This window comes from Borostomias antarcticus (genome assembly GCF_949987555.1).
Source record: "Borostomias antarcticus genome assembly, chromosome: 25".
Classification (NCBI taxonomy): Eukaryota; Metazoa; Chordata; class Actinopteri; order Stomiiformes; family Stomiidae; genus Borostomias; species Borostomias antarcticus.
Genome location: NC_140258.1, coordinates 9,938,790 through 9,966,776, shown reverse-complemented (window position 1 = coordinate 9,966,776; position 27,987 = coordinate 9,938,790). Strand labels below are relative to the sequence as shown.

Sequence of the window (27,987 nt, the reverse complement as noted above, 5' to 3'; positions counted from 1 at the left end):
ATGACAAACATCAACAAGATTAACCACAACTGCCCTTTACTGAATCACACAACACACACACACACACACACACGAGGCCTGCTATTGTATGCTGTCAGAATCAACTTGTCATTGTCCATACAGAGGTAGAACAATAGGGTGGTAGACTACTGTCTCATTCTCATTCTTTTTCAGCCCTATAGTGCGCCACCATTTTTGTGAGGTATGCCCACTCCTTCGCTCTAAACTTCAGTTAAGAGCCAGCACCATACAGGTAAACGGCACACAGCTAACATCAGCTGCCGAGCTTTCTTCGATATTTAACACTAGAAATGGCCCATGACGGCATTTTGTGGCTCTGTGTGCGTTCACGTGCGTGCGTGCATGTTTGGTATTGCTGCATTTGTTAGGTCGAGAGGTTTATGCCAGTTCAAACCCTGTGTCTCTGTGACCTTCCCATGTTAAGATATGGCTGTTTCAATTCTCCCACTGACAATGAATGGTGGGAACTTTTCGCTCCTGAGCCTAAGTCCAAAAAATGTGAATGGCTGGAAATGTTTGGGTGGCTTGTGGACCCACCCCGTGATTCAGATCCAGTCCAAAATTTAAATGAGACCATGCTACATGCTTCTACCGAGTTTCATGAAAATCGGTTTGGCAGTTTTTGCCTAATCCTGCTAACAAACAAATAAACAAACCAACACAAGTCACCAAAAACATAACCTCTCGCCCTGGGCTGTCGTTGGGGCGAAGGTAATTAGATATGGCAGTGGTCTAATGCGTCGTCCTTTGTGCGTGGTGTAGTGTTGTAATGCGTCGTCCTTTGTGCGTGGTGTAGTGTTGTAATGCGTCGTCCTTTGTGCGTGGTGTAGTGTTGTAATGCGTCGTCCTTTGTGCGTGGTGTAGTGTTGTAATGCGTCGTCCTTTGTGCGTGGTGTAGTGTTGTAATGCGTCGTCCTTTGTGCGTGGTGTAGTGTTGTAATGCGTCGTCCTTTGTGCGTGGTGTAGTGTTGTAATGCGTCGTCCTTTGTGTCAGTGCAGTTGCTCACCAGGGACCGGGGTTTGCGCCCTGGTCTCGCCAGATCCAAGTATGGCCGGAGTCCAGAGGAAGCCCAGATTCGTCGTGCTACAGCGACCCTGTCTGGCGTTGGAATCACAGGCTCGAGAAAGTCAAGTAGTTGTCTCTCTCCTTCGTATCGCTGACCATTTCCAAGAAGATTCTGGCCTTCACCAATGTTCTCACATGTGGGAACTAAGAACAGAATCTACGAACACGGAAGAGCTATTGTATATTGTATTCTATCACTTTAACATTTTGCACTGTTCTGTATCGCTATGTTTGTGCACAAAGGCAAATTCCTCGTAGGAGGAAGCCTACTTGGCAAAAAAAAATCTTGATTTTGATTGCCCATGCTGGATTTGGCCTGCAGTCCTCTGACTCACCAACGCACCTGACACAACCCCACCTAAACTATTATGTTCTCGAAAAGTTGGCGAGTCAAGGGGACGGATGACCAGTATTCATACAGAGAAGTGACATCTGTGCATGACCCTGTAGTTGCATGTCCTTATATGGGGCTAGTGGGGAGTTGACCTATGCTAATTTGGGTGTACGGCCACGCGCATTCAATTTGTGAAACCATGGGATCCATCATTATGAGAAGGCGGGTGCGAACTCATCCAGCGGTTTACGAACACATGAATCAGACTGGAACTTTCTTTAGAAACGTTCTTACGAAGAAATTTAAGAACAGAATTTATATATTGGTGAATGAGACCCTGTCCCTGCACTTTCAGCTGTGAGTGTGGAAAGAGATAAGATTACAAATTACCAAGATATTAGTAATATATTTGAAATGAAATTATGTATAGTAGGGCGAAGGAGAGTCTGGAGATCATTTATTTAATAATCTGAATAATCTCAGGTTTTCATCTTGGACCAGGGGTAGCACATGGTGAATGTTGTTGAGGTGTCTTAATGAAGCTGAAACTAAATCTTGTCTTAGGATATATTGCTCTGTGCTTCATGGTGAAAGCATGAAAGCATGCAAGCAAGGTGATTGCTCACTGGATTGATGTGATGAGTGAACATTTTAAAATCCTGCATTATTGATTGTCCTCAAGGGGGGAGAGTCAGAGGGGACCTTGTTGAAGAGGCTGATGGCCGTGGGGAAGAAGCTGCCTCTGTGGCGTGCAGACGTGGTCCTGATGGACCGCAGCCTCCTGCCTGAGGGAAGTGGCACAAAGAGATTATGGCCGCGGTGGGAGGGGTCATCCGCAATCTTCCTGGCCCACTTCAGGGTCCTGGAGTTGTGCAGGACCAGGAGGGAGGGCAGGGTGCAGACGATCACCTCTCCGCAGATCGGATGATGCGCTGCAGTCTGGCCCTGTCCTTGGTTGTAGCGGCGGAGTACCAGATGGTGATGGAGGAGGTGAGGAGGTGCAGTAGTCCAGGTGGCCAATGACAAGAGCTTGGATGAGCACCTGCGCCATTTTGTCAGTGAGAAAAGGGCGAATCGTCATGATGTTGTAGAGGAGGAATCTGCAAGAGTGTGCAACAGATGTGATATGTGCAGAGAACAACAGTTGGTCATCCAGGATCATAGCCAGATTCCTCACAGTCTGAGTTGGCGTCACCACTGTATCATCAATGGCGTGTCAGGAGGGGGAAATAACAGGACCAGCTGGGTGTCATCGGCATAGCAGTGATAGGAGAAGCCATGAGAGGGAATGACAGAACCCAGAGAATAAGAGGACCCTGGACTAACCCTTGTGCAACTCCCGTAGGCGGACTATGTGGTTCCGCCAGGTAGGATGCAAAAAGGGAGAGTGCAGAGCCTGCGACGCCTTTCTCACCGAGGGTGGAGAGGAGGATCTGGTGGTCTACTGTGTCAAACGCTGCTGACAGGTCTATCAGGACAGAGGGGAGTTTACTCTTGCAGCCTGGAGTGACTCAGACAAGATTGGTGAAGACATGAGGCGGGAGGCTGTAAGTACAACTCTTTGGAGGTTGTTGCTAGCTTTTGGAGACAGAGCAGTGTCATTCTTTTCAAGTTGGGAGTAAGATCCCATGACCAAGCTTGTTCAGTGTTTAGATGAGCTCAGTGTTATCTGCCAGTGTTCTTACTGAAGTACAAGGTGCTTTGGTGGTTTATGTTGACCACATGAACCAGAGCAGTGACCATCTGTGTTTGAGTCTTGGTGCTAGGATTTCCAGTGAGCAGTCTTAACAAGAAGCTGTTCTAGTTGATTTGGTATGGCGATATGAGCACTACCTTTCACTCAGATCAGATGGATGGAATGCTATCAGATAATGGTATCTGATATCAAGTCTGATCTATGATCTTGTTGAATTGGTTGACTTGGCCCTCCAAACCATTAAACCCGGAAAGCACCAGAAAGCTGCTGCTCGCCTGGTGTTCAACCACTCCAAGTTCTCCCACACAACTTCCCTTCTCTGTTCCTTACACAGGCTCCCTGTAGCAGCTCACATCCAGTTTAAAACTCTGGCACTAGCCTACAGGGCAATGAAAGGAACAGCCCCCTCCTACCTCCAGGCCATGGTCAAACCCTATACCCCCTGCCGACCGCTACGCTCTGCTACCTCAGGGCGACTGGTTGCCCCGTCACTCCGAGGCCCCTGCGGTCGATCCACATGGTCGTGGCTCTTCTCTGTCCTGGCCCCGCAGTGGTGGAACGAACTGCCCACTGACGTCAGGACAGCAGAGTCGCTGCCCATCTTTCGTCACAGGCTCAAAATTAATCTCTTCAAGAAGTACTACAACAATCCACCCTCTTAAGTACCTATTTTATTTTTAGATCGCTATTCTTGCACTTTGCCTTCAGCACTAGATTATGCCCTTAGTCACTTGTTTTAGAAAGGAGATGCACTTGTGTGTAAATAGTACATTGGCTTTTCGTACGTTAAATGTAATTATTGTTAGTCGCTTTGGATGAAAGTGTCTTCTATATGACTATAATGTAATGTACTGAAACTTTTGTTACATCTTTCATGAAAACATAAAGTATATATTATGTACTGTGAAGGCACTGTGTTGGCACAGCCAGTAATAGATAACATTTGTAGAGATGCTCATTTCAACAACTTTTCAGAAATACATATGTGAGCTATATTCCCACCAATTCTCAGAGAAATGGTCAATAATAAGAGAGAACCATCAGTTTGAAGCAGAATGCCTTATTCTGTTGTATGCTTTGAAAAGTGTGTTTTGGCATAGTAGCAAAAAGTAGACATTTCATTTCTGTGTCAGAGAGGGTGAGATCAGGGATATATGACTGTTCTAGTGATTTTGCCAATTCATCAATATAAATGTTAAACAGGGTGGGCCTGAGACTGCAGCCCTGTTTCTACTTTAGAGTAAGAAGTCTGTTTCCATATTGCCAGTGTTCACAGCACATTTTTTATTTGTATACATTGCTTTAATTATATCAAATGTTTTTTCCCCCTAATTTCAGGAACTGACCATCATGCCAAATTGAGTCAAATGCTTTTTTGAAATCTACAAAACAAGAGAAAATTGTGTTCTTGTTTTGGTGGCCATGTTTATTAATGAGGGTGTGAAAGGTGTAGATATAGTATGTATGTAGTTGGATGTTGTGGTGTGAATCCAATCTGACTCTTGCTCAGGACATTATGTTCCCTGAGGAAGTCTTGCAGTCAGATGTTTAGGATGCTGCAGAATAACTTCCCCAGGTTGCTGCTGTAATTAATCAAATTTATTTCCATTTTTTAAGATTGGTGTGATAATTACTTTGCTCCAGATGTCAGGGAAATGTCCAATGCTCAGAACCAGGTTGGATAATTTTAATATGGCAGTGTTGAATTTATGGTTGCTAAATTTCAGCATTTCATTTAAACTTTAAACTCTCTTTCACACACACATGCACTCTCTCTCTCTCTCACACACACACACACACACACTCACACACACACACACACACACACTCACACACACACACACACACGCACACACACAGATGAGAAGCCTGTCCCCACATGCCCCCTGTCGAAGTGGGCATCGGGATTCCATGCCACGTCTGTGTAGCATCACCGTCCTCAGTGAGGTGATGACACATCAGCAGGTCTCCTTCTCTCCCAGGCACCTACTCCCTCCCTGTCCATTCACACACACTCTGGAACACATCCTGACACCGTCTCTCTCTCTGTCTCCTACCTCTCTCTCTCTCTCTCTCTATCTTTCACCTTCTTTTCTCTCCTACCACTCTCTCTCTCTCATCTCCTCCTCTCTCACACTCTCTCTGCCCCCCCGCCCTCCACAGCATCCCATCTGTTTGGACTCTTCAAGCAGTTTCCACTGGGTCTCAGCCAAATCTCGAGTGTACCTTGTTGTAACTGTGAACAAAACAAGAGATGTTTTATGTGTTTGGGTTGGGTACCTTAGGTTGAAAGTATTACACACTAAGGTGAAACAGAAGTGCTCACTTACAGTTATGAGTGAGTATCTATGATGTCGGGAAATAATACTTTCCTTCTATTGGGGATTTTATTGTCAGAATTGATGGATTGCCAGAATGAGAGGGTAGATCTGTTAGAATGGAAGAGATTTAAATGGAGTCATAGTGTCAAATTGATGCAGGCTAAGGCCAATAGACCTCTCTGACCTGTCAATCACGTAGAGAATAATAATCAATAATTATTATAGGTTGCTTGATTTCTTAAGACCACGCCTCTGATGTCTTACAAACAAAGCTTGTCCCGCGTTATGTTCATAGATTAGACATTAGTTTGAAGAAACTCGTTCTTAAAACATACAGAAAACTGGCCTACAGGCTGCTGTACCATAGCATGAGACACAATCCAGTTATCACTGGATCCAGACCCCTGCTTACACACACACACACACACGCACAGTCGCACACACACACACAAACAGCGACAACACAGTGGAAAATTAACTCCACGTCTACTTGAACAGCTCATGATGCAAATTGTGATTCGGCCCCGGCTCAGCAAATGTGATTAGCCCAACACACAGCAGGACATTACCAAATTAGGATCTTAATGCCAGCATTGATTCAATAAAGGAACACTATTTGGCAAGGATCTATGAGATGGTCACAAATCAGCAAATAAACGCACAGGGTTTTAGAGGAAGGAAGAAAAGGAGGAGGGTGATAGGGGCGATAGGGGACGGGTGGTTACAGTAAGCGTGCCCCCTGGGCAAAGACTTACAGTGATAGTTCAAGACAGTGGCTACACACACAAAAACATGTGAGCACATATGCACAGAAAGACAACCAGACAATGAGCCATCCAAGTTGGAGATCAAAACCAGTCTTTTTCTGTATTCCTTTCTCCCTCTCTCTCCCTCTCCTTTCATTCTCTCTTGCTCTCTGTCTTTCTCCAGACATCCTTGTGAGGATCACACTGCAGTAACCCCGAAATCTCAATGACATTCAAGTGGATGTTACACACACACACACACACACACACACACACACACACACACACACTTTCCTGTCACACTAAAAGCATCATCTGTACACCTTTACAGACAGACATGCACAAACATACTAAGCTTGGGTTGAAGATAACTGCAGCACTTTGCATTTTTTCTCTACATGCACCGTGGTAGTGTGTGTGTGTGTGTGTGTGTGTGTGTGTGTGTGTGTGTGTCCCACTGCTCAGCACGAAAGGCTGAATGAGAACCACTCGGTGGCAGCAGCATCAGTGTAAAAGCATGCGAGTAAGCACTTATTGAGACGGCCATTGCAAATATCCATTCACTTTTAGAAGTCCCCAGACTGGAACTCCAACTCACATGTGTTCTTGGATGTTGAAGTGGCAATAAAAATAACTGATATTAATTGAGTTAAGATTGTGATACTTCACTCATAATTCTATACATGGAGAATACATCTACTGTAGCACACCTGATTCTTCATACAGTTTTTAGTTGATTCAGCCATAATCAAGGTCCAGGTAAGAAGCTGATTAGTAGAATGGCGAGTGCTGCATTTTGGGTCGGAGACAAGTGAAAACTTAGAAGACAGTAGGTACAGCTCCATAGGAACGGAGTTGAACATCTCTACCGTTGAGGGCACCCTTAAAAGAAACTGTATCATCAAACTGTTCATTAATGGAAACTATCATTAATGGAAACTATCATTAATGGAAACTATCTTCCACCTTGACACAACACCAGCACGTTTTACCCTGTTTTAGTCTGCCCTTACTGATACAGTAGCTGTAGCTAACTAGTAGTAGGAGACTCTACTCAACATTGTTTTAGTGCTCTTTTCACCTTTGGAGTGACTGAAGTGAATCTCTATTTTAAGTCATTGAGTCATGTCAGCCTGCCCTGTAATCACAACCACTGGTGGTCGATACACACATATGGAGATGTTGACTGTAACATCCACGGTTTAGCTATTGGCAAGGGAGCATAAAACGGATGTTGTGTTAACATAAGTATCCAATAATATGACAAAAATGTAAAATATTGACTGCCTTGACCCCTGATTATGCTATAATTTGGATCAAGTTTATTTTTATTGGTATGAGAAGGCAGTGTATCCAAAAGACCCTCTCCAAGTGCTGTTCAGCGTTTCTGTGATTGTGTCTGTGCATACACCCCTGCATGCAAACGTGTGTGTGGTGTGTGTAGGTTTACAGTGTGTAAATTTTATTTTGTGCATGTGTGTACAAACGTGTGTCCCTCTTTGAGAGACCTGTGAGTTGGCGCGCTGCATTGTGGGTGGTCAGTGCAGATGTATCGACTTAACCCCCGTGACCCAGTGCTGTCCCGCTTGAACAAATAAAATATCAACATCCTGCTTCGCAGCCCCTCTCTGTCCCCCATCTTACCCAACCTGACAGCTCTGCTTCCTCCATCACGCAACGCTGATGCTGCATGCATTCACTCCCAAGTCTCTGGACATAGGCTAGGTTACAGTAGTGAACTTTGAGAGTGAGTAGACACATTGTAGTCTATAAACTATCTAATAACATCTAAACACTGTCAATCAACTACACAAACATTTTACTGGTAGAGACTGTCACTCTATAGGCAAGTTGACGCGCAGACCTACTGTAGGTCAGGGGCATTTCCCTACAGATGTGAACCAGCCAACTGAGGACTGTCTCTCCACATGAGTCAGTAAGCCTATTTGTTATACAAAACAAAATAAGTGACAGTACTAATGGTGTCATGCTGTTAGGTCTAAACACACTGGACATGGGAACAACAGCTAATAGAAAATACTTTTGACTGCATGATTTATCCCGTTTCTACAGCGACTTGCGCGCGCAGTGGTGCGAGCAACAGGTGAATGAATTGGACTACTACCGCCACTTACTCAAGGAAAGAATGAACTATGGTGCAAAAAAATATTAACATACTCACACGAAAGCGTGGTAGATAAATGCCCATGCCCGCGGTCTCTCCAGGACATTGTAGAGTAAATTTTGGAGCCGCCGGTACCGCGCGTTCCTGCGCCCACTCTGCGCGCTGTAGGTCAGCGGCTTACCGAGCAGACTCAACCGGGCACCCTGTTTTCGCCTCTCCGTCCCCACTGCACCTGTCTGCCCCGGCGAGAGTAGCCCGTCGCCGACTCGAATCGCCGTGGTCATCGTCCCCCGCCCAGTCTCTACATCTTTCAAGCCGTAGTCCTGAGCCCGGCGACCCGTAGAGGTCTTCATCCAGAGTCCTGTGCCGGCCTCATCGCCGCTGTGGTTGCGGGGCATGGCATCACCAGCGCCGTATGAGAGTGCGTGGCGAGTCCCGGGGACATGCGCCTATAGCCTAAATGAATAGCCTAAATGACTTTGCTCTGAAAAAGAGTTTGGATAGGCAAGCTATGGTAGCCTTTCTGTTCGAATGAAAACGTATGGATGTAGCCCTAAATAATAAAAGTATAAACTGATTCAGTCTCTCGTCTCCTATCTCGGTAGTCGCAGTTAGGGTAGCGTCTGACAATGTCGATGATTGGAGACTTCGGTGCCTGGGGCGCTTTGGCCATCTGTGTGAGGCGCGGGAAGTGCGGGGTTATGAAGTAGTGACACCAGGGTAGACATTTGGCGAGGGGAGGGAATCACCCGACACTCCCTCCGTCCCTCTCTCTCCCCTTTCTCTATATAATCCACACTCTCCTTCAACCTTTCCGTTCTCGAGGCGTAGCAAGCGCAGGATGCGCACTGACCTGAACTCAGCTTTTGTCGGTGTTGTGTTGCCCAAAAGATTCAAGATCAGTTTATTAGCAATGTAGGCTATATGGTTCACACATATGTGCACTCAGCGTCAAATGGAGATTACCTGTTTCAAAAGATGATATAACATTCGCTAAACTCCGATTAAACCCCAAACTTATTTATCTCTGAATCTGGTTTTAGCCTATTTTTGTGATACACGCATCTAAATAACTACAAGTAGCCTAGCCTATAAGTTTAGGAAAGGCTAAACAATAGGCCTATATGTGTACAATATATAGGCCTATATGTAGGCCTACCTGCATACAATCTTATATTAGGCTATATTGCCTAAAACGATTTTAAAAGGGGAAAAACTAACTAAAATCATACCAATCCTTGGATGGATGCGCAACTCCAAGGGGGTTAGGCTAGCCTACATCTGTGTTTGGCCCGGGCAAGGATGTGTCGGCCGTATATCAACCCTCCGCCATATTTTAGTTATTTGACGTTGGTGACTCGGTTGCAGGTTGGAATTCAAAACGCAGCTGCGCCAATCCTTCCTTCCCCCCTTCATGCTCATGAGCAAGGGGCGCAGACGTCAGTGGGCTATGGGACCAAAGATCGAATGGCTGTAGGACCCTGTGTGGGCAACCTTAATCTGCAAACCCTGCAAGCATTTCCAATAAAACCTGGAAATAGCTGGTCACAAATTAATGTGCTGAAGAAAAACAGAAGGCTATAAGGGAGGAGCACTAAAGACCCACCAACAAATAGGCTATAGCCTACATTTATCAATAGACTACAGACTAAATATCCCCTATGAATGAAGCTGAACGTCGACCTTCAGCCAAACCTAATAAAGAGCAATTACTTTCTTACTGAAGTGAGAGCAAGCATTGCTTGTAGCCTAAATGTATCCATGATTGTTTTTGTAGAGACCAAACCCAACAAAAATATCAAATATGTTCTACTTCAGTGCTAGCCTATGTCCCCACCATGTCCCCAGCTCATTCCTCGTTATAAATAGGCCTACTCTGTATAAATACTGCCCTGACGTGCCATCAAATAACCTAACGGGGTAGCCTCAAACGCTACATGGGTGTCGACATCGAAGAAGACTAGGTCACTAGGTATACTCCTAGTAGATAGGCTAATCCTGTGTTGGAGTCATTCCCATATCCAACCACATATCAAAGCTACTCTCTAACAACCACTAGGGCTATCTGGGCATCTCTTTAACCGAAAGTTGCTGTAGGCCCTACACTGCACTGCTGCAACCCGTCCAGGGCCAAACGTAAAGGGACCATGGTTTAGGCTACACATTTTGATAAGATTGCTCCCTCTAGTGGTGACAGACTGGCATCACATATATTATGGGACGCGGGGTTCTATAGCTATAGCCTATGCTTCATAATCACAATTCACAATATTCGGTAATAATAGGCATGAAATTGAATTTGTGAGGAAGAGCGCACAGGTAGGCACATGGTTCGGCCTCTGGTTCGCCCAGGTGACAGCTCGTATTTCTCCCGGTCAGAGCATGGCACGGTCAGAGCGATAGCGTGAGTCCAGACAAGCACTCACAGAACATCAGCCATAAAAATAGTGAGGAGATTACATGGCCATCATGATCAAGGTAGCGCACTATGAGTAATGAGTCTTAAAATATTAACGGTGGATGTGTCTGGGAGACGAGAGCCAGTCTTGGTATGCTGCTTAGCTCTATATGCTCCATATTTGCTGGGCCTCGGATATAAATCAGTCGCTGTTAAAAAATAAAAAAGGAGCACATGTTTCACTACAGCACATGGATGTATTAATAGAACAGCCTGGGCTACTTGTGTTTTACACTTCCAAAATAAACGGGGCCATATGGGTCAGGGTATCATCGTATAATTCCTTATTCCATTATAATATTATATGACAATGCAAGGGTAGTCTAAACAAAGTGTCGTTACAAATTGACCACAGGAAGAAAAGAAAAAAGCAATAGGATAACACTCAAATAAAATAATGTTTGTGTTCGCTTTGGAGCTATCCTTGTAGTCTAGTTTACACAGATTACAAAGATTTAAGAACAAAACAAACATACACGCACACACATACACACGGCACTCTGTTCGCCAAGTGCAGTCAAGACTAGTGGAAATGATTAGCCTAATTGTGAAGTATTTATTATTGTAGTCTATATTCAAGGCTACCTTTGGGTACATTCGTGCAGATTGCATATAATGTTAAACTTGTGCGTACGCCGGAATACAAAACGAATTCAACTTATGTAGCCTACATACCTGTAGCCTACAACTTTCACTTTCATTGGCTCATGCAGAAATTCCCCGTAGCTTACATTACGGAAGAGGTAGTCTTAGGTTTGTAGCCTACTTTCCGTTTGTCTGTACACTGAATTCTCTTTAATTCAGAAATTGTCATTGGTGATTTATTGACTGAGACCGACGAGCAAATAGGCCTAGTTTGTAGCCCCAGCGCAGTGTTAGCTACCTGTCTGCTCGTCACTATTCGGAATGACTCGTCACTATTCGGAATGACTGCTGGTGTAGGCCCTATTACCTCTGCACTCTGGTAGAACGACGTGTGGTTACCATATAAATAGACCTAGTAGAGTCAATGTACGTGATTTGGAACGTGAATGATTAAAATAATTGTTTCGTAACTTACAGTTGTTGGTAACAGAGGGTTTATGGCAGCTGTGGGAACATGGTCTTTCTCTCAGCCTGCGGTGGAGAGACTTCGTTTTTTGATTATCGATGGACGTCACGCAACTGATGCTGTGGAAGAGGCCACGGCAGGTTGGCATGAACTAGAATGAGTTATAGTAGGCATAGCCTAACTAATGGTAGTTAAAAGTCCCAGTGCTGTTGTTATAGCCTACTTACTTGGTCGGAAATAGTTGTTATAAATTCCTGATATTCGTTGCAAAATACCAAAACAGGCCAAATATAGACAATGCAGCATGGATCTATTATTTGTAGCCTACATAAAAGTAGAGCCAGTAGATGTCATCTTTTCACATCTTTTGAAGAAGAAGACTTGTCGGCTGGCACAACAGATCATCATAATATTATTGGTGGACATCTCTCTTTTAAATCATAACATTATGTTAGGCCATGGTGGTCTTAAAGTGGTAGCCTAGTTATACAGATGTAATGTCCTGGATTATTCTCACTAGGGAGTGAATAATCTAATTATATAGATTCTTCAGCCTAGTAGTTTACATCTTAATATAATGTGAAATCAACCTTGTGTGTTGCGTACTAGTGTCCCTACAGTCTAATGTTTGCATGTCTTTGTCCGTCCCGGTGATGTGGGCCTGTGTGTCTCCAGAGGTTGAGGATGACCCAGAGACAGGCCGCCACGTTGTGGGAAGAGGAGGTTTCCCTAACTGTGCGGGAGTGCTGGAGTGTGATGCTGCCATCATGGAGGGCACTGCTGGGAGGTTTGGGGCAGTGGCAGCACTCCAAGGGTGAGAGAGCCTCTGGATTAGGACAAAACAACTGTCTGCTTTTAGAGAAGGTGGTCATCTTTTTTTAAATCCAGTTTGCAGGTTACAGTGTATGCAGTCAGTGTGTGTTTTATATGCAGTCAGTGTGTGTTTTATATGCAGTCAGTGTGTGTTTTCTAGTGTACTTTCTTGTGAACAGATATGTATAGGAGCTTGAATGTTGGTGTACATTATTAATTTACTCTTTTGAGTAATGTTTGAATTGTGTGTACTGTATGTGCATGTATGTGGTTGTTGTTAGTCTTGTAATTCTTTGTGTGTGTGTGTGTGTGTGTGTGTGTGTGTGTGTGTGTGTGTGTGTGTGTGTGTGTGTGTGTGTGTGCATGTGTGTGTGTGTGTGTGTGTGTGTGTGTGTTTCTAGGGTAGGAACTCCTGTGCGGGTGGCTCGTAAGGTGATGGACAAAAGCCCCCACAGTCTTCTGGTCGGGGATGGAGCAGCTGCCTTTGCCAAGGAACATGGCTTTACCATAGAACCTAATGACAGCATGCTGGGGACACACTCTACCAAAGACCAGGTAGCTCATCGGCACTTCCTGTTGGTGACATCACATGAACATCACATTGAGACATCTTGAGAAAAACTGTTGATTAATGCTTGGCCTTTTGATTTTTTTGTACATAGGAATATCTTGAACAAAGACAAAAAGCCAGTGGACACGATACACTTGGTAAGATTTGTTTCATTGAGTTCTGCTGTACATGACTATTTGTGTTGTGTTTGTTTTGTACTCTAGAGGGAGCCCTAGTCCAGTCAAAGTACCTCAATTCAGTTGAAACTACATGAGTTTGAGTTGCTTTCAGCCACAATGGTCCCATGATGAGATATCTTATCTACTGATAATAATCTGAAATGAAAATAATCTGAAACTGCTACCATCAGTGCTCTTTGCTAGCTAGGTTACTGTCAGTCTACAGGACTCAGTAACCTGTGCTCAGGCCAATGGAAATTGCCTGATGTGCCCATATACATTGCCCATATGTTTAGGTGAACCCCGTCCTTTACAACTTCTACACTACAAGTTGTGTAGAACTCCATGACAATGTTTTGCTGAGCTTAAAATTCGTTGGTGTTGTAAATTCTAAAAGGAAAATAAAAAACTGACTAAGCCTAATATCTACAATTGGCATTTAATTTACCTTATACACCAAGTAAAATAATAAAACAATAGCTTATATGCACAATGCTGAAATACAAGGCCTTGGGACAAGTGATTAAGTACACAGGTGTGTTTGATCAAGTGAAGATGATGCATAACATAAAACCGTATTGGTACTGTAGGCCTTCATCTTTATTATCCTAGAGAGGTCATTGTTGTGGATAAAGGCCATCCGCTATAAGCCAGGCTGGACCTGGTCTAGTGACATCAGTACTAAAAGTGAAACTGTTTTTTGTTCTTCCTCCATGATCACCCTTTCATCAGGTATCATAGCACTGGACAACATGGGGAATATAACTGTGGGTGAGGAAATCAGTTTCATACCCCCCCCCCCCCCCCCCACACACACACACTCTTGTCTTCCCTTACTAAGTAGTATGAAAGAGTGTTTGTGTCTAGAGCATCTCATCATGAAACAATCTTTCACATTTTCAATTTATATTATCAAATAATAATATCTGAATGTAATTATTATATCGGAAAGAAATAATTGTTATTTTGTAATTCCAATTATAGGAAGCATTATTTTTGGTATTGAGCCCCAGCTGATTTTGGTCTGTGTTTTCCAGGTGTCTCCACCTCAGGTGCTCCCTTCAAATCTCCAGGGAGGGTGGGAGACTCGCCCCTCCCAGGCTGTGGCCTTTACGCTGAGCACATGGCAAGCTGACCCAGAGCTTTCCTGCACACACACTGACTTCACTCGACTTGTGTTCATAGCGTTTATGGCTAATGTGTGTGCTGGGAAACAGTCTGCACTTTACTTTGTAGCTAGCTACGTCTACCAAAAAAAAGAGAAATATAAGCGCACCTGTGGCCAATCGGAGTAGGTGCCCTTACGGTATATAAGAAGTGTCAACCCATTCATCTTCTCCTAAGATGAAACTTTCAGCGAGCAGACTAGGGTTTAGCAAAGCCTGTGCCCTGTGGGGCTTCACTCCACTCCACATTCTATTTCGTGGAGCTCAGCCCCACAGGACTTGCTCCCTATTGGAATAGGCGGAGCGACACGATCACACCATACATTTTTGCTCGAATGTCCCTCCATCAGAACGTGCACCAGCCACTTGGACAGCGAGCACTTCTCCTGTCAAGCCACATAGCGGTCCAAAAGCGGTTGTGTGGGTGACCGCAGCATGTGACCTAGGAATTGTTCCATATTCCCATTTGAAAGGGTCACGAGGAATCCCCAAGGAATCCCGTGTGCTGTGCCTCTGCACAAGAGTGAATGACATTCCGGCCATAACTGCTTCATTCATAAAACGAGGAGGCGGACCCGCTGAATACGCGTCAGAGGCAACCTTCTGTAAAACTGCCATGCTAGACAGAGCTGTGTTTCCTGCACATAGGGGCTGAGCTGTGACGTCACTCATCGCGAAAACACAGAGCCTTGCCAGCTCATTTGCATATTCTGCCAAGGCTGGTAAAGCAGCCGCTTAAGCAAAATGGGGACCAGCAGTGGCAGTCTTCACTGAAGCCAGCCTCCCTGTAATCCTACCCACTTGTACAGCATAACATGCATTGGGCAGAGAAGCTACGTTACGGCACTGTCGTGAATAGGGATGAGACGGTATACCGGAAAACCGTGAACCGCGGTATCAAATGTCCACGTATTAGAACCGTCACATTCCCTGTGTTTATGGTATTACGTTTACGGTATTACACAATAATACACTGCTGAAACTTAACATTTCAAGTTGCTTGCAACAGTTAAGTTAAGTTGTAATTTAATATAAGTTTGCTATTAATATATAATATATAGTAAATACTTGTTTTTTTATGTCTGTTGGGGAGGTGAAATGCCGTATACCGTGAAATACCTTAAACCGTACCGCGTAACTAGATACCGTACCGTACAGTAATGCAAAAATCCATACCGTCTCATCCCTAGTCGTGAACTAGTTGACTCATGCACCTCGTGAGAGACAGGTTGAGTAGAGCCAGCCAGAACAGGACCACTAACCATTGGTCTTTGAGCTCTGACATCACACACAGCAGAAACCCCGAGCCTTGCCAGCTCATTTGCATAGCAGGCTGAGACTGGCCAGCCTGCAGTGCCAGCTAACCTCTCACCGTGCTCAACAGTGAGTCGGCAGCTGTCCTACCTGCCATGAAGCTAGGGGCGATCACCGTCGCTCGAAATGAAGACAATAAAGTCAACAGTGGGGACAGCGCTTTTCTTTAAAACTGCCGGATGCTTAATGTTATGGAAGCTGCTGCTAGTTGTTGTGAGCCCATGAGCTTACTGGCTGTCCCGCTCTCATTGTGCTGGATTAGCATTGGAAGCATTGGAACTGATGTGTCCAGGTGACAAGACCCATCTTTATTTATCAGACATTACCGTCCTACCAGTCCCGCACAGAAACAAGCCAGCCAACACACATAAGCCAGGCTTGACCTGGCCTGGTTTCAGTAGACGTAGCCATCTACGATTGGTCAAGCCAGTAGAACAGTCTAACTTGGATACAAGGCACTACCTCACCCGAGCCAATTAAAATGTTTAATTATTTTCTCCTTTTTTATCAGAGGGGTGACACACACACATTCCACCTGAGGGGATCTCATTCATAGCCAATTGACCATTGAGAGATTTGTTGTAATAGCAATAAGGAGATAATCATTTTGAATGGAGAGTGAATGAAGGTAGCTGACGGTAGTCTACATGAGACATTATATTCCTATGATCATCAACTTTGTCTTTTCATCATTTCAGGTGGGGGCTGTTGCAGGTGCGTAAAATAGGCTTTGTTCAAATGATAAACAATGATGTTCAAATATTTCCTGAAATATATTTAATTTGATTTATGTTTTCTTCGCTCATTAGCCACAGGTGATGGTGACAAAATAATGTGCTATTGCCCAAGTTTCCAAGCAGTTCAACTGATGAAACAGGTAACAAGACTATGATTCACATTTCAAATGTTATGATAATTTGACAAATAATTAATTTCAGATAATAGACATTGGATGTTATGCAAGTATATTAACTCAATAACAATGTATCACTTGGTCAAATCCATACAGGTATCTGTTTTGAAATCTTGACTGTTGAGTGTTAACAATTTAAATTCACAAGATGGTGTTGATCCCCACCCTGACATATAAAGTAATTAGTTTGTCCTGTTGTTTTCATGACCTGCTACTCGTCTTTAGCATAGTTTTACTATATCCGTGTCAAACCTAGTGAGGAAGGTGTAGCTTTTTGATGTGCCCTGAGGTTCAAATGTCAGAGAAGCTGAAGGGAAAGAACCCTTTGAAATCTAATTAGGGATGGTTTTACTGGGCATTTCCCCTCGGCTTTCCATGTCTCCCACAGGGGTCATCCCCCAACGAGGCCTGCCATGCTGTCCTGGATGACATCATCAAGAGGACTTTACCCAACAAGTGTTTCGAGATCGGACTGATAGCCCTAAACATGAAGGTAGAGCATGTATGTTCTTCTTTCTTCTAGGGTCTGTTCAGGAGCTGGTAATGGTTGCATTACTTCTGATGAATATGAGTTTGATAGTTCAGCCAAACGTGGTTTGAAGTTATGTTGGTGGTAAAAACACACTCCAGTTGTCATTCTAACCTGCTTTCCAACTGTGTCTACTTATTTACATTGCATTTAGAGAGCATTGATAAGGGTCTCTGTCTTTTAGGGTGAAGTGGGGGCTGCCTCTTCAATGGACTTTACCTACGCATTTTGGAACAAGGAGACAGATTCTGTGGAAACACGCGTGCAGCTTCCACAGTGACTTGGGGCACATGCAACTGTGATAACATCTTCAGTGAACCACTTACTTCATCCGTAATCTGTAAAATACAGTGTCTATAAAATTAGATATTCTACCCAGAATACTTGGTAGTTCCTACAGACCAGACAGTCAAGGTTTGTCAGATGTGCATGTGGATTAAAATAGACAGTGTATACAAGTAGGCCTAGACTTGCTGGATCTGAGTGACTCAATATGTGCAGGTACATAATATCGGTCAACATAACATAATATCCTCCTAGCATACACCCTGTCCTGTCTTAAGCCATCTGATCGTCAGACTAACCCTGGTCTACGGGTGGCACTCAAGTTCCCTAGCTCTCATTCTTCTCAAGAACCCTCTCTGAGGTTAGGTTAGGCTATGCAGGTTGCATAATGAATAAATATTTTTTTCCCTAATTTTTGTTTATGACCACCTTTGAGAATATGGCCTACCTGAGAATGATTGATCAATAAACATCCTGTATACCCTTGCTCTCATTGACTAAAACCCATGCCAACACACAGGCTTGCCACGTTTCACTAATGATGTAATCTCCTCCTCCGCTGCCAGCCTAGCAGAGTTGTTGAAGGGGCAAGGGAGGCGAGCTGCAAACTCTTTAGCTTTAGCTCATTCTCCAGTGAACTTAAGTCCAACTGTCTTGGGCGATAGTAAAAACTATTCTTTACATTCACTAAGAAGCAGGAGGTGTAGTAAAGCGTCTGTTCTTTGCTATTTCCTGGTTGTGTACGTAACGTTAGCTAGCTAGCAGCCATTTTGGGTCTATAGGAAACTAACCAGTCTGGATTTAGAGGCAACGTTACTTTCCCAGCCAGCTTACTGAAAACAACAGGGATTTATTAGACTTCTTGACGTGGAAAAGCAGTCGTTTTAGAAGAAGGGATTTACTGTGACGACTCCACGATGAATCCCGAATAGTAAGTATTCGTAGCTGGCAAACTATCCAGATTGTGAGCTAGCTAATGCTAGCTAACTTAGTTATCTAGCCCTAGCTAGCCATCTGTCTTCCCAGTGTGCTAGCCAGCACCAACGTTATCAAAATGTAACTTTAGCTGTATAATAACTTTGCTAGATAGCTAATATTATGTAGAGTGACAATGTCAGTGAGTGTTGGTAGTTATGCTCCAGCTTAACTATCAGCTGACGTAAGCTACGTTATTAGCTAAGGTTAGCCAGTCTCATCTGGAAATGTGTTAGTCCCAGTTAGTCCTCAGTCTGACCAGCCCGTGTGCCATTAAATATTGTCTAGCTACTCCTTATCTATGTTGTCCATAGCTGACTTCAGTTACTTAATATTTCAAAGTGGCAAATGACATTCCCATAAACAGGGCAGTTCTCTGGGACGCTTGGGTTTCCTTGTGGCCCTGTGGTCATCCTCTCTGTCTTCCAAGTATAGGTGCTTAAAGTGACCTAAAAAATCTCACAATTCTCTCTAAAATCATATGTCGATGATTGTCTTTATTATACTGATGAGTCTGCTTTACAGACAATTGTCCTGTGTTTCAGTAGCTGAGCCACTCCAGTGCACTGAGTCATGTGTAGGTCACATGCCATATGACATGCCTCTTTCAACACACTGGGGTTGGGCCACTCAGTGACTGATGAACCAACATTCAACCGTGGGTTAACATGTAGGTTAGCAAGTACCTATCTTTTCAGGCCTACTGAAGCTCAGACTGAGTTGTCCCAGTATCATGTTTTTATCACTTGCACTGTTAGGTAGGGATTGTATATGGGCCATTGACATTATGAATACGACTTGGCTTGTGCCTCAGAGCTCCCCGTTGCTGTTGTGCTGACCGTTCCTATGAAAAGAGTAGGCTACACTTGAGTAAATACAGCAGAGATGTCCCATACGCTCACCACCTCGTCTCTAGCCCTTGACCTTTGTCATTGGTAGAATATTGAGATGGATTGCTATGGAAGAGGCGTATGCGTGTGTGTGATACATTTTGCAAAGTGCTGTATTGCTCCACTTGAAACCGAAACGTGGGTGGGAATGGAATGGATCAGGCAGGTATTTGAGCCCAGTCCTTATTTCTCTATTGTTCTCTCCCTGCATGAAGGACCAGTGAGCAGCAACAGCAGTCAGGCTCACACAGGGTATCCCATTGTCCACAGCCATCAGTCTAATGAAGAGGGCATGACTGTAATTCATTACAATGGGAGGGGAGAGGAAAGGGAGTCCAGGGAAGCAGGAAACATACAGGCCCTGTGAGATCAGCGCTCCTGTCCTGACACTCCAGGACCAAGGCCTAGTCAACTCAGAAGACCGCATCGCTGAGGGGTGCGAAACTCAGGCAACAGTGCAACACTTCCATTTTCACCCAATTATCCATGTCCTTCCAAGTGGTGGCCTAAACCAGTTTTTGTTAATGGTAGGCGTGGTATGCTATCTCTCCTTCATACTGAACACGCACCTGAAACTCTCAGCCTAACTTCTGTGGCCTGCTGTGCTACCAGAATGTCCAGACTCAGGCTTAGCTGAATCCCCCCTCTCTACACAGAAGTGCTTACTCATCAGCTTACTGGTGTTTCCTTACCTCAGCTTTGCTGTAGAGCACAGTGCACCTACTTCTGTTGAATAAACACTTAACGCGCGCGTGTGCCTGTGTCAGCTGAACAAGTGGACAATGGCTGCCTACAGTTTGGTCTTCAGCAGCCAATGTGAGGGTTTGAAAAGAGATCATTAGCCCAATGGTTGGGAGTGGAGAATGTTGTTTCTCAGTGTTTTTACTCCAACATTCTACTGTTCTTTCAGCTACAGCTTTTTGCAAATTTGGATGATGGAAATGGCCCTTGGTTACAGACAGAATGGCCAGACTTGTGTAACAGGTGTCACTGTGTCCCATAGAGGTCGATATGAATGGGAAAAAGTTGGTTCAGATGACCGGTCTGCAACTCTCAAGCAAAATCTAGGCTACCGATGCATAATTAGCTATTAGACAGTTGTTGGTTAAAGATATCTAGATAATTTGTGAATCATCTCTGCTAATGTTTTATGTGCAAAACATATTGTAGCACTTTTTAAAATCTCTATTTGGTAAATATTATGTAATATAAGTAAATATGAATGTAATGTCAACCACACACACATCATATGTATTTATTTTTATTTAGCTACATGAACATTACAACAAGGAACAGCCCTGATGATCAATCACTGAACCAGACAAAACCTTGCCCCAAGTGTGACTAAGCAACATGGGTGTGTGGTTGATGGCTAACATGTTGTAATGAGGTTGAAATAGGGTTCCATCCCTTGACTTGTTTATTTATTTGGTGATAGTAAGACCGTTTCCACTGGGATTTTGTTCAGGTGGGGTGGTACTGCTTCTGCTACTAGTGTTGTTGCAGGGTGGGCGTATCACAGATATATGGTGTCAACAGTGTCGTCATAGATACGCACGCCGCACAGTAAGGCATTTATCGGTGCATTTCTCTACGCTGAGCTGAAGTGAAACGAGTGCACATAACTTAGGTACAAAATATCAACATCTAATTCAGGTCTTTCAGGTAATTCAGGCAAAGCTTTACTTTCCTAAACTGGGTTCACCTACATCACCTCAGTTCACACCTCAGCATACAGCTTCTTCCACTGTGTTGTTTGATGTAGTCTTGCTTGCCCTGCACACTGTTTGTGTTTGAGTTTTTGCATCTGATTGTTTTGTGTGTGTGTGTGTGCGTGCGTGCGTTCGTGCATCCTCCTATAGCTGATCAAGTTTGGAAGCACTCTGAAACTATGCCAACAAACTGCTGTGAGACAGACTGTTTGGCAAACTCTCAAAACCAGCTATTGTAGCAGAACAGCTGATTAAACATGCATCAGACTGATATGACATCATATCTGGTGGCGATCTGTGTGAGAAGTTCCTCTTGACTGAGCTTAGTATAAAGAGGGGTTTAAGTAGGCCTACCATTTAGTCCAGGAAGCATTGGCCTACAGAGTTGATGTACCTTGTGAGTCTTCATTTGGCTGAAATCGCCTGTTACAAAGTAGCCTAGGCCCATCACATTATGAGCACAGTAACGTGACCATTGACATACTTTCCTTATGTGGTTTTGCTGACTAGCCTAAACTCAGCAGCAGCCATTGCCCGAAACTGAAGTTTAATTTAGCTGTAAAAGCTCTAGTATGTGACCATAAAAGGACAATTCTCATGAAACGTCCTTCCTGTAAAATGTATATTAGGAACTCCCAGGACTGTCATTGTTCTCGTTGCAGTTTCTTGAACCTGTTGTGTGTCTATCATTGAAACCAATCAGGCCTAGTGGAATATTTGAGAATGGGTTGTAGGCAAAGTCTGACTCATCCATAGTCCCTGAAAGGGCTGTTGAGCTCAGGATGAACTTGTGGGTCTATGCTTGTGGGTCTGTCCGATCAGGTTAGATAATATTGTCAACTGTGAGTAAGTGCAAACCAAATGAAATGAAGTCTAGTTGTATCAGGCTATGTAGTAGCTGCATGGAAGAGAATCTCTTGAATAATGTCTTATGCTGTCACTTTAACCATGGAACTATCTGCTCTCTTCATTCTCAGTGACTATTTATTCAAGCTGCTGCTGATTGGTGACTCTGGCGTTGGAAAGTCATGCCTTCTCCTCCGATTCGCAGTGAGTTGTCCTCCTCCTCTCCCTCTTCCTCCTCTTCCCCCCCCCCTCCACTTCCTCCTCCTCCCCCTCCTATCCTCCTCCTCTACCGCCTCATCCTCCTCCCCCTCCTTCTATCATCCTCCTCCCCCTCCTATCCCCTCCCCCTCCTGCTCCTCAGTACCACTTGGCTTGGCTGGGATGTTTCTCTTTATTCAGCCATTATTAGGTGTACCTTGGCAAAAGACACTTGAGTGTGTGTATTGTCTAATTCAACAAGGAAGAGCTAAGTGGGTTGTAACATACATGAATCTTCCATATCAATCACTGGAAAAGTTTATGTTTTTAAGTCCTGGATAAATTGTAGATCAACAATAGAAAGGCTATTTTCACCCATGAGAATGTTAAAAGGTTTGATGATTTTGATAATTCTTGTTACATGGTGAGTTCTGTTAGTTTCACACCGTCTCTTCTCCCCTCCTTCTCACAGGACGACACGTACACAGAAAGCTACATTAGCACTATCGGGGTGGACTTCAAAATTCGAACCATAGAATTAGACGGAAAAACTATTAAACTTCAGATCGTAAGTACAGACCTCTCTTCCCTCCCATACCATTCTCCTTAGGTTTTCTAGAGCCACAACTGGGAGTTTACACCTCTGATGCAAAGGTCTATGTAGGCATGCATTTCACATAGGCCAGCCCAGGTCTGGGTTAGATTTTCTTTGAGGTCATGAAAGCCTAATGCCGGGCTCAACCTACAGGATCGGGTTACATCACGCACATAAGGAGAATCTTGGCAGATATTCTTCTTGCGCATCTCAAACAAGCACACACAGCAAGATTTGAAAATAACGTCTCATCACACACTACAGGATCTTATCGTGTCCGAGGGAGCAACGAACCACTGGTCTCGCCGTCTCACTTGTAAAGTCGGGACATAATAATCTTAAATATCAAACTTGTTTGATATTATCGGGGCCGCCCCGATGGGTCTGCGAGCCGATCGGGAGGTATAAGATTTGATCTGTAAACCCCTCACATTACAAGATAATCTGGACCGATCATCGGCCCCGACCAATGTTCCAGACCAGATTTCTCCTCCGATTGTCGGGAGGGATGAATCGGGGATAAATCGGCCCAAAAATCCTGTAGTCTGAGCCCTACATAACCCTGCCAGGGTCACCTGTAGGGCTGGGTAAATAAAAATAAAAAAAAGGATTAATCGATTCTGAATCAAATGATTCTGAATCGATTCATGAATCTCAATATCGTTCTTTTATTTAATGAATGAATGAATAAATGAAGGAATGAATAGTTCATTCATTCATTCAATGATTCATTCATTCATTCATTTTTGGAAATCAGTATCGATACCCAGCCCTAGTATTGATGTGTTGCATAACTTGGCAGTCATGTAATTAAGGTAACAGCAAAAAAAAAAGTGTAAGTGTGTGTGAGTAAGTGAGTGTGTGTGTGTGTGTGTGCATGTGCGCGTGCGTGCGTGAGTGAGAGAGGTAATGAGTTGGCAGGTTGGCAGAGAGAGTGTGAGGTTCCATTTGCCTGTGTGTGTTGTGAGCTCTAATTAAAGGACCGTGACGTATGTGTTCACAGTGGGACACAGCGGGGCAGGAGAGGTTTCGCACAATCACATCCAGCTACTACAGAGGAGCCCACGGCATCATTGTAGTCTACGACGTCACAGACCAGGTCAGACTGGGACCACATCTGGCATTCACATTCTATTAGCACCTGATGGAATAAGTTGAGGGACTGTGTATTGTACTTTTATTAAGTTTTGATGACTCAAAATAGGATGCCTTTATGCATTGCGGTCTAGGAAATATGCGTAATAACAAAGTCAGGTGTTTGCATTATCAAAAGGATTTTTCTTACTTTAAGTTCAAACCTTTGGCTTACCTAAGTAATTGGTTTCAGGAGTCCTTCAACAATGTCAAACAGTGGCTACAGGAAATCGACCGCTATGCCAGTGAAAATGTCAACAAGCTATTGGTTGGGAACAAGTGTGACCTGACAACAAAGAAGGTGGTGGATTACACAACAGCAAAGGTAAGGGTTTTGGCAGGTGATGACTTTGGCAGGTGATGGTTTTGGCAAGGCAAGACTGTATTAGACAGGAAACTTCAGAGAAAAGACTGTAATAGGCTAGAAAAAATGGACCTAACTCACTTTTTACCTATGGGGCAAAATAATATTGGAGATATTATGCGTGATTTTTTGTTAAATCGACCCAACCAAATAAAATAAAGATTTATTCAAGATTGTGTTTTGTGACCCAGAAGAAAACCCTCATTTTGATTACAATTAGCCTCTTACCTGGATTTCTCTCTCTCCCTCTCCCCCTCTCTCTCCCTCTCCCTCCCTCCCTCCCTCCCTCTCCCCACAGGAGTTTGCAGACTCCTTGGGCATTCCGTTCTTGGAAACCAGCGCCAAGAATGCCACCAACGTGGAGCAGGCCTTCATGACCATGGCCGCCGAGATCAAGAAGAGGATGGGCCCCGGGGCCACGACCGGCGGAGCTGAGAAGTCCAACGTGAAGATCCAGAGCACCCCTGTCAAGCCCTCCTCCGGGGGCTGCTGCTGAGAGGAAGATCCCACCACCTCCACCAACCCCTGTACCCCAAACCCCACCCCCACACCCATCTTTGGCCTGTCAATCCCCCTCCACCTGGCCCCAGTCTCGAACCTCCACCGTGCCCCAGGAAACCCAACCGTTCTGGAGAGAGCTAGTGTGCGAGAAAACAAAATTGAATTTGTACTTTATGTACTGTAGCCGCATTACCAAAATAACAATCAATGAATACCCCTCCCCTCCTTCCTTGTCCTGGTAAGTTATGTGTAGTAGGATGGTCTTGGCAAAGGTCAGATGGTCAGGCCCTCCCAGCAAATCACCACCACCCGGATTGGCTTAACCCTCCCACCACCCACCCCAACCTGGACCCCCTCAGAGACAACACCCTTCCCCCCCTTGTTAAATCCACCTCCTCAGTGTGCAGGTTTATGAGACTAATGCGTGTGTATGTGACTGTGTGTGCGACTGTGTGTGTGCGTCTATCTCACTGCATTCCTACTGCGGGGTTGGTCTGTGGTCAAAGTTAACAATGTTTCCTGTTTTTATGTACCCTTTTTCTTTTGTTTTCTTCTCTCACTTGTTGATTATTTTGCTGTGTGTATTGGCATGCGTAGATCTCTGTCCCTTTTTTCTCGGCAAATTGTGTGTCAGCCAACTGCACAACAGTGTCTCACTGTCCCACGTTGAAAGTCTAGTGGAGAAATATACTGTATGTACATAAACATTATGTATATATATATATGTAAGATCTGATTTGCTAGTTCAGTAGTGCTCAATACATTATCGGGGTAATCTTGACTTCATCTCTGCATTAAATTTGTGGCTGCAGACAATTGTAATTTTGTTGCTCAACATGTAACATTTAAATGGAAATAAATAAATATTGTACTACCAGACTGTATGATATGGAAAGATCTGTCTGCGATTCTTGGTGGAACATGTAGAAAACTTGTTTTAATTATTTATTCTGCATTTATATGGCAAATTTATTGTAGCGGTAACTTAGGGTCTGTCTACAAACTGGCCATCGCCTGTGGAATATCTCAGTACAAAAGTGCGTATGAAAACACTATGTTCTTTTTTTTTTTCATAATAAAGGCAACTGAATTCAGTTTTAAAACAACTCGAGCCTTTTCTCTAGTACTGTTTGCCCTGCAGTATGTTTGCTGTTTGGATATGAGTGTAAGGGGGATTTGAGTAGAATTAGTCCATTGTTTGACTGGAACATTCTATAGATCGGGTTTAAGGCACTCAGAGTTGCAGTACTTAGGTAGCTGAAATAAGGTTTGACGTATTGTCAAGGTTATAGGGGATGGTCCAAAGAGTCAAATTGCTAAGTTAATAACTAGCTCAGTATTTCTCTTGATTTTGGGACTTAAATGCTATACTAGAATATGGGTTGTTGGGAGTGTTTACATAGTACGCAATTATACCTAATTTTTAAACCCAAATGTGGTATTAAATGTTTGGCAAGTAACAGTAGCTAGTTAACTCACTGACCCTGCTTTCTGAAACACCTACCAGATATCCATCTATCTGGACCTATAATTAAGCTGCTGCAGTGTGGCCTTGTTTCCAGTGGACATAACTCAGCAGAATCTCACAGGAAGTCCCATGTTTCAGTTGCCTGTGGAAGGCCTCCCATTCCAGATGACTCAGCCTTTTAAAACAGGAACTCTTTGTGAAGGAGAAACATAACATTTAAATCTGTTATGGATTTAAAATGACTAGCCCTTTACAAACTGTCACTTTGTCACACATTTTCATTTGAGTGAATTTGTAAAAATGTTACTTCAAAATACATAAAAAATGACAATCCTGGTCTTCATTTCAACATTTCATTGGAAATGTGATAGTTGTGGTCTTTTGTTAGTAAATGTGGCTTGTATTTGCCCCATAGCAATTGAAATTGAAATTGGGATGGAGTAGCATGTTCAGTGCCCTGTCGTCATCTCGGGAGTAGGCAGTCTTCTAGGCGTGGCCAGTACCTTCACCTGAATGCATTTTTTGTATAAATGGAGACAGGAAAAGGCTGGAATTGGGGTAATTGGCCCTTTAATTAACTTTCCACACACACAACACAGACCATCCTTACAAACAAATTAATATTAGAAACTTATTATTAGCACTTATTGTCTCAGACTGTGCCCATATCAATAAAGCTGCCTTCAGATTAGTGCATTTGTAGATGTCGGGCCCAGGGGTTAAAATATAGCTCAAAGTCACGTTGCTTATGTTTACTGCCCTGCCATGGGAATTGGCCTGCCTAAAAATGACATGGCTGAAAATGTTGGCTGGCTGGGTGACTGCCCTTTGTGTCGACATGCAGAGGAAATGGCTGTATACTGTACATAAGCCACATTCTGGCAGAGCTGACTACCTTTCCTTTTAGTTCATTTACAGACATTATATTTCCAATCGCTGAGTGTCCCATTAAATAAACACATGACAGGGAGGTGGAAATCTTAAAAATCATCATTAACACTGCATAATTGGAACCTGGACCTTAACTACGGGAGGGAAGGCACCCAACCTTCGTACAAGAGATAGACTAATGACATTCAAGAAAACTTGATCATGGCCAGCATCCTTTACAATTTTAGGGGCCCCATACTTAGATGGTTATTATTATAGCTTGTGACGAGTGCTTTAACACTTAATATAGAAATGACACAAAGTGATATCAAAAAGGGTTTAAAAGTTAAAAGAGAAACATAGAAAATGTAGCACTGCAGTGGATAGTAGTGCATTGGGTCATTATAGGCATAGTTCAATGAAAATACTAGAAAGGCTTGACCATACTTCAAAAGGCAAAAACACAATTAGGTTTTGCACACATTTCTAAAGCACTTAAAATAATCAAGCGTTGGTTTGGTGTTGATGACAACAGTCGTACGGTTCTATTGTTTTAACAAAGTGGTTCTTCAAAAGACAAAGGAGTGTCATCCTAGTGACTGCTAGGGAAATCCTCTTTGTCAAACCTGCTCCACCAATCCTCTGCACAATGATATCTGATGACATAACTTTAGAGATCATATCATCAGAACACATAAGCTAAACGTTTCCCCTTTCTCCTAAACGACTAAAAGATTTCATATACGCACTTATGAAATATTTTAACTGCTTACAGTTTGACTTTCAGAATGTGGACACTAGAGGGCGCTGTGGTGTGCACTTTACATACCGTAGACTTTCAAGACATCATCATATTCATACAACCTT

The 27,987-nt window shown here is 43.7% G+C and overlaps 3 protein-coding genes across 3 annotated transcripts in view; 2 read left to right on the top strand and 1 right to left on the bottom strand.

Annotated features, from left to right (window-relative positions):
* Positions 1 to 8,707, bottom strand: part of kcnq5a (potassium voltage-gated channel, KQT-like subfamily, member 5a) — a gene marked incomplete at both ends in the record, with an annotated part of 62,881 nt that extends 54,174 nt beyond the window's left edge. Inside the window, one exon of the mRNA XM_084458878.1 lies at positions 8,367 to 8,707. Coding sequence (XP_084315004.1) covers positions 8,367 to 8,707 — 341 coding nt within the window. The remainder of the gene's footprint in view (positions 1 to 8,366) is intronic.
* Positions 8,708 to 11,849: 3,142 nt separating this feature from the next.
* LOC311326039 (N(4)-(Beta-N-acetylglucosaminyl)-L-asparaginase) lies at positions 11,850 to 17,562 on the top strand (the record flags this gene model as incomplete). Its single annotated transcript, XM_084458877.1, has 10 exons — positions 11,850 to 11,958; positions 12,494 to 12,632; positions 13,033 to 13,186; positions 13,294 to 13,339; positions 14,093 to 14,131; positions 14,398 to 14,486; positions 16,539 to 16,554; positions 16,650 to 16,717; positions 17,142 to 17,246; positions 17,467 to 17,562. The coding sequence occupies 10 exons, from the start codon at positions 11,850 to 11,852 to the stop codon at positions 17,560 to 17,562; spliced, it is 861 nt and encodes a 286-aa protein (XP_084315003.1).
* Positions 17,563 to 18,141: 579 nt separating this feature from the next.
* On the top strand, positions 18,142 to 25,856 carry rab1ab (RAB1A, member RAS oncogene family b). The gene is made up of 6 exons (XM_084458809.1): positions 18,142 to 18,498; positions 22,122 to 22,194; positions 22,661 to 22,756; positions 23,787 to 23,882; positions 24,111 to 24,242; positions 24,580 to 25,856. The coding sequence occupies exons 1-6, from the start codon at positions 18,485 to 18,487 to the stop codon at positions 24,775 to 24,777; spliced, it is 609 nt and encodes a 202-aa protein (XP_084314935.1). The 5' UTR covers positions 18,142 to 18,484; the 3' UTR covers positions 24,778 to 25,856.
* Positions 25,857 to 27,987: the final 2,131 nt, after the last annotated feature.